General features: G+C 35.3%; 1 protein-coding gene across 1 annotated transcript; it reads right to left on the reverse strand.

Annotated features, from left to right (window-relative positions):
• Positions 1 to 6,938: 6,938 nt before the first annotated feature.
• On the reverse strand, positions 6,939 to 11,042 carry LOC119568567 (zinc finger protein 570-like). Its single transcript, XM_037917110.1, has 4 exons — positions 10,963 to 11,042; positions 8,728 to 8,869; positions 7,566 to 7,747; positions 6,939 to 7,116 (listed from the first exon to the last, which is right to left on the reverse strand). Exons 1-4 carry the CDS (start codon positions 11,040 to 11,042, stop codon positions 6,939 to 6,941), a joined length of 582 nt encoding a protein of 193 aa, XP_037773038.1.
• Between the last annotated feature and the right edge of the window lie 2,688 nt (positions 11,043 to 13,730).

Raw genomic sequence — 13,730 nt, forward strand, 5'->3', positions numbered from 1 at the left:
CCGGAGGTGTTTTTGGGACCCCTCGTAATACGTGAAAAACTAGAGGAATGAGGGGGGGGGAGACAGGAAAAAGGGAAAGTGTGAAAAGGACAGTAGGGGGGATATTTGTTTTTTGGGGGGCCCGGGAAAAAAAAGAGCAAATATGGGGTGATATAAGCCTGGGGGGGAGGGAAATGACAGAAACGGGAGGGGTTTGGAGATGGGGAAAGGGGAATGGGGGGAGGGTATCCATGCGATGGAGAAGGAGTAGGTAACGGGAGTTTAAAGCAAAGGGTAAAAGTAGGGGTTGTGGGATAGTTAGTTTAGTGGGGGAAAAATTGGGGGAATCGAACATAGCATGGAAGAGAAAAGGGGACAAACTCGAGATGAGATGGTATCCCGTCTGTACAAGCTCTAAACGGGGAGACGAAAGGCACCTAGTGCTACGAAGACCACAGTGGGATTGTATCAAGAGGGGCAAGGTGAAAATTGAGGCGAGGAGTAGATATGGCATCCTAATCAAGAGGGGAGAGGATCAAAGTAACATAAGATAAAGGGAAATTTTTTGCGTCGAGCCCCTGATATATGGGATAGATTTTTTAAGATTCGAAGCCCGGGGGAGAGCTTTTTCTTTAATTGTAAAAAGGGTTCTCACCACGACAGTTTGGGAGTAAAAAATGACACCTAGGATTTGCCAAGGCGGCTTTGGGTAGGTCCCTTTAAAAGAAAGTGGGGGTAGGGGACCTACACGTGACGAGAGAAAGAATGGAAAAGTTTTAGGTAAAAAACGGAAGCCATGGTTTGTGGCCCGGGAAATCTGATGAGAGCAATTGAAAAATTGTTAGAATTTGGTATGATGTTTAAGGCATAGAGGGTAAATCATAACAATAGTGTGACCGGCTCCTGGTGGAAAAAACTGAACAATTAATTAACACAAGAAGAAAAAAGTGGTACGAAAAAACCTCCCCTTTGGCGACCCCTTTCGTTTTTAGAAAAAAAAATGATGTGGCAGAGGAATTTTGACCTGGAAAATGCTTTTTGGGAGGGGAAAGGACTTTAAAAGACACCCTTTTTTCCACGTATGCCTGGAAGGAAAATTGTTGGAAATATGGTCCCCATTGACTTTGCTTTTTCTAGATAAAAAATAGCTAGTACGGATTCGGGCTCAAATGCAGATTAATATATCCCTAAAAATGAGAAAGGGGGTCACTGTCTTCTGGCAGGGCAAAACCCCGAATTGAAAGGAGATAAAATTTGAGTTAAAGATACCACTTAAGGGGGTTTAAACCATTCGCTCTAATAGTTTGCAAAAGCAGCTATTATGCGATGGGGCGATAGTCTTGGGGAAAGGGTCCCTTTTATTGATTTTCAGGAAGGGAAGGATAAAGCTTCTCGCCATTGAAGGAAATTTTTTCCTGATGCCATATGTGGTTGTAGTTTTTAATAGGAGGATAAGGAAAAGGGGGATTTTTCCGGAGCTACGGTATGAATCCCGTCGGGGCCTTCATGAGTGTTCGGCAGATTGTAGGGCAGTAATGGTTCAAGGAAGAAAATGGGGCTTATAGGACTCATAGGATGGGTAAAGGAAGGGGGGTACTTCTCGGTGGTCTTAGAAGAAAAGTGTGGAGAAAGATGAAAACCCCCTCTGACCTGGGAAAAAATCCCCAGTTCATTACGACTTGGAGACGATCAGAATGAGGGTATTTCGATAGGAGGACAGGGGCGGGATGGGGGGGATGTTCCTGTAGTTTTAATTCGGCACCAAACTTGAATAGATGTAGGGAAATTTTTGTAAAACTAATTTCCCCAGCTATTTGTTTTCTAGTCCGAGGGAGATGGGCAGATGCTTTTTTAAGGAGATAAGGTTTTGATAGTTGTTTTTGAGTACCTTCTTGTAGCGGAACTTTTCCCAGCTGCACGTTAAAGCGAAGTGCTTTAGTGCATCAAATTCCACCAGGGAACACATTTGGAGGTATAGGTTTTGAGGTTCGGGGATGCTTATGTGCAGCTTTTAAGATGTATTTGTAAAATACTGAATCATTTCTAAAAGGGAGTAGGGAGGATGGAGGGTATGAATTGCAGAGATAAAATGAAAGTATGCCAGTCGGCTCATCAATGCACCAGCGGGGGGATTTAGGGGTGGTACGTATGAAGTAGGAGAAAGGGGAACTGGAAAATGGGCACTTAGGGAAATGGTCTAAAACTGAACCCTGGAACTAAATAAAGAAGGGGGGCATAGAGAGGGTCAAGCTGAAAAGATTGCGTGTGTGTATCAAAATGTGTGGGGGGTCTGATTTTGAATAGTAAAGGGCGCGTGGAGGAAAACGCTCTAGAGATCGGGCCCCGGGGGTTTTTTTGATAGATCACCCCTAAGTGTGGCGGCAGTTAAGTCACCACATGAGGAAAGGGGGTTTTAAATTGGGAAATTTTATTTTCAAAAATAACAAATCAATGGGGTTGGAAGGGGAGAATAGACTGAAATCCTGTGATCCAAAGATAAGGAAAAAGGTAACTGTGCAAGGGGCATTGGTTTTAAAAGGGGGTGTGACATAAAGGGGTTTTTTTGATTGAAATATGGTGAACTAAAGGGGAAAGTGGGAAAAAATGATAAATTTGGGGGTTGTATTGGGGTGTGTAAAAGGTCTCTTGAAAGGATACATTATGGTTATAAAAGGGAAAGGATATACATGGTCAGGTCTGTGGGGCGGAAAACCCCGAAAATTCCAATGAAGGTATTTACTTTAAAACATATAAAACTAGTTTTTTTAAAATCATATTAATGGGATACAGAGAGAAAACATCACATGAACTTTTCGACAAGGACATCTCACAAACATAATCCTGAAAAACAAAAGTGCATAAAGGAGTCTATACCTGTGACCTTGCAGTAAACTTTTCAAAATCTCTTGTAATGCACTTGGATCTATATAAGAGAAGCCATACAACTGTGAAATTTGCAGTAATACCTTCTCACTGAAAAATAATCTGGTAAGGCACATGAAAATACATACAAAGGAGAAGCCATACAGTTTTTGCGTTGTATAAAGGCTTTTCGGGGGTCTCTTGTATGTAAAATTAGAGTACATACAAAAAAAAAGTCCCTTCAGTTGTGAAATTTGTAACAATGACTTCACAGATAAATCTAGTCTAGCAAAGCATATGAAGTACATAAAGGGAAACCATCGGGTGTGGGTTTGTAACAAAAAATTTTCGCAAGATCTAACTAGTAAGTCATGTGAAAACATACAGGGGAACCTCAGCTGTGAGATTTGCAAAAGGCCTTCTCACATAAAAATAGTCTGTGATCCCTATAGTGTGCTCAAAAAAGAAACCATACAGCTGTGAGATTTGAACAAACCTTCTCACATAAAAGTATCAGTGATCCATATAAGTACATAAAATGAAAGCCCTACAACTGTGAGATTTGCAATATGCCCTTTTATACAAAAGTTATGGTTTAAACCATACAAAAATGCATACAAAAGGAACCTAACTGTAAAAATTTCAAAAAATAAAATTTTCACAAAAAATAATCTGGTGAGGCTAGAGAATCCCTCAAGTGAAAATCTATACAGCTGCAAGATTTGCAAAAAAGTCTTTTTCTAAGAGAGGTCAGCTTGTGGCACAAAAAGTACTTCAGACGGAACCTTTTGAATTTAAATTTGCAATAGGGTTTTTCGCAAGCGGTAGCCCCATAGCGCACATTAAGTACACACCAAGGAGAAGCCTACAGTTGTGAAATTTGTAAAAGGACTTCACAGAAAAAACTAAATTAAAAAGCTATGAATACATACAGAGGAGAAACCATACAGCTGTGAGATTTGTAACAAGAACTTTTCGCTTAGCAGTAATCTAGTAAGGCATATGGGGTAATACAAAAGAGAAACCCTAAAAACTGGAGATTTTCAAAAAGCCCCCTCTCAGAAAAGTAATGTAGTATGTCATATGAAACTACATACAAAAGAGAAGTTATACAAATGTGAGATTTGCAACAAGGCCTTCTCTCGAAATGTTGTTAAGTCAAGAAAATACATACAAAAAAAAAGCCTACAAATGGAGATTTGCACATGATCCTTTCCCCGAGAAGTCATGTAGTAAAACATATGAAAATAATACAGGGGAGAAGCCTACAGCTATAATTTGGGGCAAGGGTTCCCCTTTAAAATGATCCTATGAAGTCATTAAAGGGGACCTTCTCTTTTAGATCTTAATAAAAGTTTTTTAAAGGAAACGGACAATGAAGCACATCAAATAAATCGAACAGAAGCCTTGTATAAAATGAAAAACCCCTGCCCCTAATGAAGTACATACAAAAGAAACCCAAAAAAACTGTAGATTTGCAATAACTTTTGCCCATATTAAATTCATAAAGGTCCAAACCCTTTAAAAAATTTTTTTTTCAAAAGGAAAACCTTTCCCCTAGACTTAATAAAGAAATTTTTTAATTTTTGAGGATCACTTTTTTTTTTCTTCTTTTTTTTTTACATTACACCTTAATACATAGTTCTTTATAACCATCAGCTTTTTTTGCATTATGACTTGTATTTAAGTCTCCATAAAATATTTGTTTGGGTAAACTCTTTCACTGATCAAGGGCAGTCAACATCTCCTGGTCAAAGCATTTAAGGAAACCCCTCCTTTCCACTTAATATGGGTTTACTGGAAGTTGTTGGCCATTTTAAAAAGGGTGATTTAGCTTCAACCATGACTTTATTATAGTGCAAAAGGGAACAAAATGTGTGCATATTTATGCATATGTTTATTTTTATGAATGTTAATTTTGTATAACAGTTTATCAATCTTGCTAACTTTTTATTGTCATTTTATATCTCTATTCATTAGTCTACTTTCTTTATCACTGTCTATATATTAAAATGTATCCACATCATTATATATGTTTGTATTTCTGGTGAAGATGTAATTGAAATGTGCTGTTAAGATATAACAGCTTATTCATACCTCTTTTATATCAATAACAATGAAAAGTATTCATTTATATATATATGATATATATATATATATATATATATATATATATATATATAAAAAATTATTAATATATCATATACTCTGTACTCTGAAATCTGACAAAGGCAAGGGTTCCTTTCACAGTCATTCTGAAATTCCACACCAAACACACACACACACACAATTATAAAAATAATTTATATATATATATTATATATATAAAATTTTATAATATATATATATTATATATTATATATATATTTAAATTTTTTACTAATATATTATATTTAAATTTATAATATTATAATAATTAAAATTTTATATTGTATATTATTTTTATTTTTTTTAAATGTGAAATTTATGCTTGTTAAAATATGTATATATATATACATTAATATATATATATATTATAAAAAATTATATATATCATCTATATATTTATATTTTATATTATATATTTTTATATATATTATAATATATATATATTAAAAATTATTTTAAAAAATAATCCATATATATAATATAATATATATATTATATTTAAATATATATATTATATATTTTATATATATATTATTAATATATATCTATTTTAATATTATTTTATTAAAATTTATATATTTTATATGTGTGTGTTGTGGTGGGTGTGTGTGATTATCAAAAATGACTGTGAAAGGAACCCTTTCCCTTTTGTCAGAGTACGAGACAGAGTTTTGATATTTAAATATTATTATATATATTAATAATTATAAAAATATATATTATTATAATCAATTATATAATGTTCTTTTCATTGTTATTGAAAAAAGGGTAGAAAAAGCTGTTTTTTCTTAACAGCATTTTTCCCCTTACATCTTCACCAGAAATAAAAACATATATAAATGATGTGGATACATTTTAATATATAGACAGTGAAAAAAGAAAGTAGACTAATGAATAGAGTATAAAAAATGACAATAAAAAGTTAGCAAATTGATAAACTTTATACAAAAAAAATTCAAAAAAAAAATAAACAATGCAAAAATTGCACACATTTTTTTTCCCTTTTGCCTATATAAAGTCGGGTTAAGCAAAACCCCCCTTTTTAAAATGGCCAACAATTCCAGTCCCCATTTTAAAGTGGAGAGGAGCAGTTTCCCTTTAAAATGCTATGACCGGGATGCTTTGACTGCCCTTGATCATGAAATATTTCCCAAAAAATATTTTATGGAGCTTAAATACAAGTCTAATGAAAAAAAAAAGCGAGGGTTATAAAAAACATTATTAAGGTGTAATGTAAAAAAAAAAAAGAAGAAAAAAAAAAGTGATCCTCAAAAATTAAGAACATTTCTTTCCTATTAATGTCTAGAGGAAGCGTATTCCCTTTGAAATAAATATTTAAATGGCTTGTGACCTTTTGTAATATATTAGGCTAAAATTATTGAAAATCTTACAGTTGTTTGGCTTCTCTTTTGTATGTACTCTCATTATGTGGCATGAGGTTTCATTTTATACAAGGCTTCTGCTTCGTATTTACTCTGATGTGCTTCACTATAGTCCGTTTCCATTAAAATACATTATTACAGATCTCACAAGAGTAAGGCTCCTCCATTATATGTACTCTCATATGGATCAGTTTTATAGAACCCTTGCCCCAAAAATCTCATAGCGTAGGCTTCCCCCTGTATGATTTTCTATTCTTACTACTACTTCTCTGAAAGGATTGTTCAAATCTCCATTTGTATGGTTTCTCTTTTTGTATGTAGTTTCATATGACTTACTACATTACATTTCTGAGAGAAGGCCTTGTTGCAAATCTCACATTTGTATAACTTCTCTTTTGTATGTAGTTTCATATGACATACTACATTACTTTTCTGAGAGGAGGCCTTGTTGCAAAATCTCACAGCTTTTGGCTTCTCTTTTGTTTACTCTCTAGTTTTACTAGATATGCTAAGCAAAAAGTTCTTTTTACAATCTCACAGTGTATGGCTTTCCCTCTGTATGTATCTCTAGGGCCTTTTTTTAATATTAGATTTATCTGTGAAGTCCTTGTTACAAATTTCACAACTGTATGGCTTCTCCTTGGTGTGTACTCTAATGTGCGCTACTAGGCTACCGCTTGCAGAAAAAGCCTTATTGCAAATTTCACATTCATAAGGATTCCCGTCTGAATGTACTCTATTGTCCCTTAAAAGCGACCTCTTTTAAAAACTTTATTGAAATCTTCACTGTAAGTTTTTTCCTTGCTGGTTCCATTGCTCACCAGATTATCTTTTCGTGAGATTTATTTTTGAAAATTTTTACGCTATTTGGCTTCTTTTTTGTTGCACTTTTGGTATGGCTTACACATAACTTTTTTTATAAAAGGCCATATTGCAAATCTCACAGTTGTATGGCTTCTCATTTGTATGTACTCTCATATGGATCACTAGACTACTTTTATGTGAGAAGGCCTTTTTTTGCAATCTCACAGCTGTTGGTTTTTCCTTTTTTGTATGCCACTCATTGGATCCTAGACTATGTTTTGTGAAAAGGCCCCTTGTTGCAAATCTCACAGTTTGTGGGGTTTCTCCCCTTAGTATTCTCACTGCTTACTAGTTAATCTATGCGAAAAGTTTTTGTTACAAATCTCACACCCGTATGGTTTCTCCTTTATATGTACTCTCATATGCTTTGCTAGACTAGATTTATCTGTGAAGTCCTTGTTACAAATTTCACAACTGAAGGACTTCTTTTTTGTATGTACTCTAATTTTACATACAAGATGACCTCTCTCAGAAAAGGCCTTATTACAAATCGCATAACTGTATAGCTTCTCCTTTGTATTGTATTTTCATGTGCCTTACCAGATTATTTTTCAGTGAGAAGGTATTACTGCAAATTTTCACAGTTGTATGGCTTCTCTTATATATGTACCCCAATGTGCATTAAAGATGTTTCTCTTAGAAAATGTTTTACTAAATGTCAAGGTTATGACTTCCTCTTTGTATCCTTTATTTCTTCAGCAGTTATGTTTTTGTGAATGTCTTGTCGCAAAGTTTAGCTGTATGTTTTCTCCTCTGTATGCTTATCAATATTTTTAAAAACAAATTTTTTAATGTTATAAGATAACACCCTTTCATTGGAATTTTCGGGGTTTTCGCTCCCACAGACTGACACGTCATATCTTTCCTCTTAAAATCCATAATTTATCCCTTCAAGAACCTTTCTTACACCCCCCAATACCAATCCCCATTTCATTTTCTCTCCCCACATTCCCCTTTATGTCCCCTCCATACTTTCATCAAAAAACACCTTTTTCACACCCCCCTTTCAACCAATGTCCCTTGCACATTATCCATATCTTCCTTCATCTTTGGTTTCACAGTGTTTTTCAGTCTACTTCTCCCTTCCCCACCCCATTGACTTTGTTATTTTGAAAATCATTTCCCAACTTAAACCATTTTCCTCATAGTTGGTGATTTTTAACTGCCGCCCACTCTAGGGGGTGATTCTATCACAACTCCCGGGGCCGATTCTGAGCCATTCTCTCCACAGCTGACCTTACTATTCTAATTCAGATCGCCCCCACATTTTATACCCACGCAACTTTTTCATGCTTCCCTCTCTCTATGCCCCCCTTCTTTCATTTAGATTTCCACGGGCATTTTTTAGACACTTTCCCTATGGGGACCATTTTCCATTCCCCTTTTCCCCCACTTCATACGTCCCACTCCCTAACTCCCCCCGGGTGCTTGATAGAGCCCTGCATATTTTTCCTTCACTCTCTGAAATTCATCCCCCTCCATCCCCCCTCACCTCCATTTCAAAATGATTCAATTTCACAATCGTCTTAAGAGCTGCACATACAGCTACCCCTCGAACCTCAACCCCATATCCCCCAAAATGTTTTTCCTGGGGAATTTCTGATTGCACTAAGCACTCGCTTGAAACGTGCAGCCTGGAAAAGTTACCCCTACAAGAGAGGTACTCCAAATCAAATATCAACCCCTTTTCTCCTTTTAAAAAAGCATCTGCCTATCTCCGTCGACTAGTAAAACAAAAAGCTGGGGAAATTATGTTTCACAATTTCATCCTCTACATCTACTCAAATGTTTGGTGCCGAATTCATAAAATATCAGGCAAAAATCCCCCCCCTCCCCCCCTGTCCTCCCTATTTGAAATACCTCATTTCTGATCGTCTCCAAATCGCTAATGAAATGGGGGTTATTTCACAGGCAGTAGTGGGTTTTCTCTTTCTCCACACTTCTCTTCTATTTAAACCACCAGAGAACTCCCCCCTTACTTTACCCATCCTCTGATGAGTCCTATAATCCCCCTTTTTTTTCCCCTGACTCATTACTGCCCTACAATCGTCCTAACCTCATGAAGGGGCCCGAGGGATTCATACCGTATGCTCCGGGAACTCCCTTCCTCCCTTTTCCTTCCCATTAAAATCTACAACCCATTCATCAGGGAAATTTTTTTCCCTTTTAATTGGGGAACCTTATCCTTCCCTTCCTGAAACCATAAATCATACCTTCCCCAAGACTTCGCCCCTCGCACTAACTACTGCTTTGCAACTATTAGGCGAAAGGTAACTTCCCTTAATTGGTATCTTTAAACTCAATCTTCTCTCTCCTTTCCAATTCGGTTTTTTGCCGGCCAAAGCACGCTGACCCCCCTTTCTCATTTTTGGGCATTATTCATCTGCATTTTCACGCCATGAATCCGTACAGCTATTTTTTATTACTAGAAAAGCATATGAAGACATGGCGGGACCATATTCTCCAAAATTTTTCCTCTCCCGGCATACGTGGAAACTGGTGTTTCATAAAATCCTTCCCCCTCCCAAAGCATTTTCCAGGGCAAAAAATTTCCTCTGCCACATCATCTTTTTTTCCCCAAATCGAAGTGTCGCACAAGGCAGGTGCTCGTCCTTTTTTTCCTTCTTGCTGTTTAAATTTATTGTCTCAGTTTTACCCCCGGGGCCCGGCATCACTATATGTTGATGATTTAACCCCTCTATGCCTTAAACATCCTCCAAATCTCTACCAATTTCTTCAATCTGCAATCTCATCGTATCTTCCCGGGCCCCAAAACCCTGCTTCCGCTTTTCTACCTCTAAATCTTTCTCCATTCTTTTTTCTCGCTCACGTGTAGGCCCCTACCCCCACTCTTCTTTTATGGCACTCTACTCCTGCCGTTCCCCTGGGAAATTCCTAGGTGTCATTTTTTCCCAAACTGTCGTGGTGAGACCCTTTTCCCACACATTAAGAAAAAACCTCCGCCTCTTCGAAACTTTAAAAAATCTATCCCATATTCAGGGCTCAGATCGCAAAAATCCCTTCATTTCATGTTTCTTTTATCCTCTCCACTCTTGATTTTGGGTGCCTATCTACTCCTCTGCCTCAAATTTTCCCCCTTGCCCTCTTATACTCCTCCTGTGGCTTCGCTTAGCCTAGTGCCTTTCGCTCCTCCCCATTGAGAGCCGTACCTGAACAGGGATACCATCTCTACTCGACGTCGTGCCCTTCTCTCTCTCCATGCAGTTCGATTCCACCAATTTCCCCCATAAACTAATTCCCACAACCCACTTCTACCTTAGTTTTATCTCCACGATTCCTACTCCTTTTTTCCACTCGCTGGGTACCCTCCCCTCCCATTCCCCTTTCCCCCCTCTCCAACCTCTCCCTTCTCTGTCCTTCCGTCCCTCCATGGCTTATACCTCAATATTTTTCTCTTTTGTTTTTTCCCACCCCCAAAATCAAATTCCCCCCCTCGTCCTTCCACACATTTTCCCTTTCCAGTCTCCACTCATTCCTCTAGATTCACGTATATACTGATGGCTCCAAATGCACCTCCCGGTTCTGGTTTTTTCAGTAATCTTTCCCAAACCCTACTTTTAAATACTCCCCTTTCCCCCGAATCCAGTTCCTTTCCCCAGAAATGTTGCACTCCTTTTGCTCTAAAACACTATACTCCTCTCCCTTTTCTTTTCAATTTTTACTGCTCCCGACCCTTAACTCTCAAAAGTCAATGCACACCACCAACCCCTTGTTTGTAAGATCCAGACTGGTTGTTCTAAACCTTCCCCACGCCATAAAAATCAAAATTTGCTGGGTGCCCACCATGTTGGGAAACCCCCCTGACAGGCGATACCTAGCCCCCCCCCTCTATGTCCCCATCATACCAACCCCGCTTTCCGTTCCCCGCCACGATTATTACCCCCCTTTAAAACCTTCTTGTATAAACGATGGCAATCTTTTTGGTCAAACCTCCGCACTAAAAAATTACATTCTTAAACTATCAATCTCCTCCTGGGCAAATCCATTTCATCGGAACAGACGTTGGGGAAACCCCTCCGCCCCATTACGCTTGCCCCACCCCTCTAAACACTCCTATCTGTGCACAATCTGATCCCCCCTTATGTTTTCCTTTTGTAATGTTCCCCTTTCATCCCACACATCTATTTTCGTGCCCACGTTTTTAACAACCCGTACCCTGCTTTTTCCCCCCCTACCTCCCTTTACCCACCTCCCAACCTTCAGACTCCTTACAGAACCCCACTTTCTGTTCAACAACCTATTCTCTTTCCCCAAACGCATACATATCCTTCTCTAATCTAAAATCCTACCCCTCCGACCCTAACCCCTTTTACTCACCAAATTTCCCTTTTCCCAGCTTAACAACTAATCACTAAAATAAACACCCTTCCCTAAAATTAAATATTGCTACATGACCTTTGATGTCTAGCAAATTTTTCTTGCTTTTAACCATTAACCATTAACCATTAACCAACAAATAAGTAAATTAGAGTTAAAATATTATTAGAAAGTCATTATAAAAATTGGGTTTTGAGTGAAAAATTCGGGGTTTTCGGAATTAGGATGGAATATTTTATTTTATACAAATAAAAATTTTAATTTCCCCCTCTTTCTTGCTTATTTGGTAGAAAACTGATGCAAAATACGAAATATATATTTATTAATATATATATATATATTTTAAAAAATAATAATGTATCAAAAAAAAAATACGCAACGGGCCGTGGGAACACAACACCGTTTTTTGGGCATCCCCTCACGCGGATAAACGTTTGTGCCCCGGGCTTCGGCGAATGAAGTTCAAGTTGCCTATGAAGGCAGATGCAAGGGAACTCCTACAAAATATAATAGTCTCTTCCAAGTCTATACGAATATACAGGGCTAAATTCGCCACGTTCGCGCCTCCGACAGGGTGTTTGCCACCCCGAGTTCATCAATTTTTGTTGAGGGTAATCCAGGAATTAAGTGTGTATATATATGTTTTTATGTATGCATGTACATGTGTGTGTGTGTGTGTGTGTGTGTATATATATAAGAAAAAAAGTATATAAATAATGTGTAATTTTATAAATGTATAGATTGTTATACAAATAACTTATGTATAAATATATATACACATTATGACACACATATTATATATTATATTATTTATATAATATATATATTATATTTTTAATATTATATATATATATTATATGTATATTATATTTATAATATATAAAATATTTATTTATTTGAATTTATAAATTTATGAAATTATTTAAAAATAATGAAAATTTATCTATTTAAACACAAAAATATTATCATACGTATAATGGCAACTTTTTTAGAAAACCCCACTTTTGCATATTGTATTTGTAATATATGTAGTACCATCTTTATTTTTACATTCACAATAAAAAAAAACATGTATTTTTAGTATATTTAAGATATATAGTAACATATTTTATTACTTGTATAATGTATATTTACATGAATTAAAATTATTCATATAATTATTTTATAATTTTATATAGCATACACACACACACACACACACCCCACACACATAACACCACACACACATATATATAATTTTAAAATATATATATATATATATATATAATTATATATATATATATATATATACATATATATATATAATATATTATATATATAATATTTATATATATATATATTATATATTTATATATATTTTATTATTATATATTATTATATATATATATATATATAATATAGATATATATTATTATATAATTTTAATTATAATATATAATAATATATATATACCACAAAAAAGCATTCAATATACTTACAATATATTACACACACACACAACCCCACATATCATCATACATATATACACATGTTCAATATTATGTATGTGTTTTAATATATAAAAGTCAAAAGTACTTTTTTATATCCAATAAGCCCCATCTCCTAATTACTATAATTTAAAAATTAATAACATATCTATACATAATATTTTAATATATATATATACAAATATATATACACATAAAAACGATTATATATATTAATATTTTATTAAAATATATATATATATTATATATTATATATATATATATATATATTTTAATTTAAAAAAAATTTTTTAAAGTTTACATATTCAACGAAAAAAAGTTTACATTGTTTTTCCACATTAATAGAGATTGTTAAATGAGCATGAAGTTCTGCGCAGACAATTTTTTTTGGTTTTTTGTCTAAAATCACCTGGTTTGGTTTTCCCAAAAAAGGTTTTATACCAAAAGTGTTGTCTATGATGATGAGTGATTAAAATATCAGATAGGTCAAATTCCAAATATTATGCAAGCTTGCCCCTTGTAAACCCTTCCCTAACAGAAGGGGCCAAAAAACATTTTTATATAAAATGGTCCAAACAATTTCATCTATTTTTTCTGAATTCTCAGTCTTTTATAATCAGACTTTTAATAACAGGTCCTTGAAAAATTCTCTCTCTATCCTTCTATCTCT

The sequence above is a fragment of the Penaeus monodon genome, chromosome 44 (assembly GCF_015228065.2).
Source record: "Penaeus monodon isolate SGIC_2016 chromosome 44, NSTDA_Pmon_1, whole genome shotgun sequence".
NCBI classification, from domain to species: Eukaryota; Metazoa; Arthropoda; class Malacostraca; order Decapoda; family Penaeidae; genus Penaeus; species Penaeus monodon.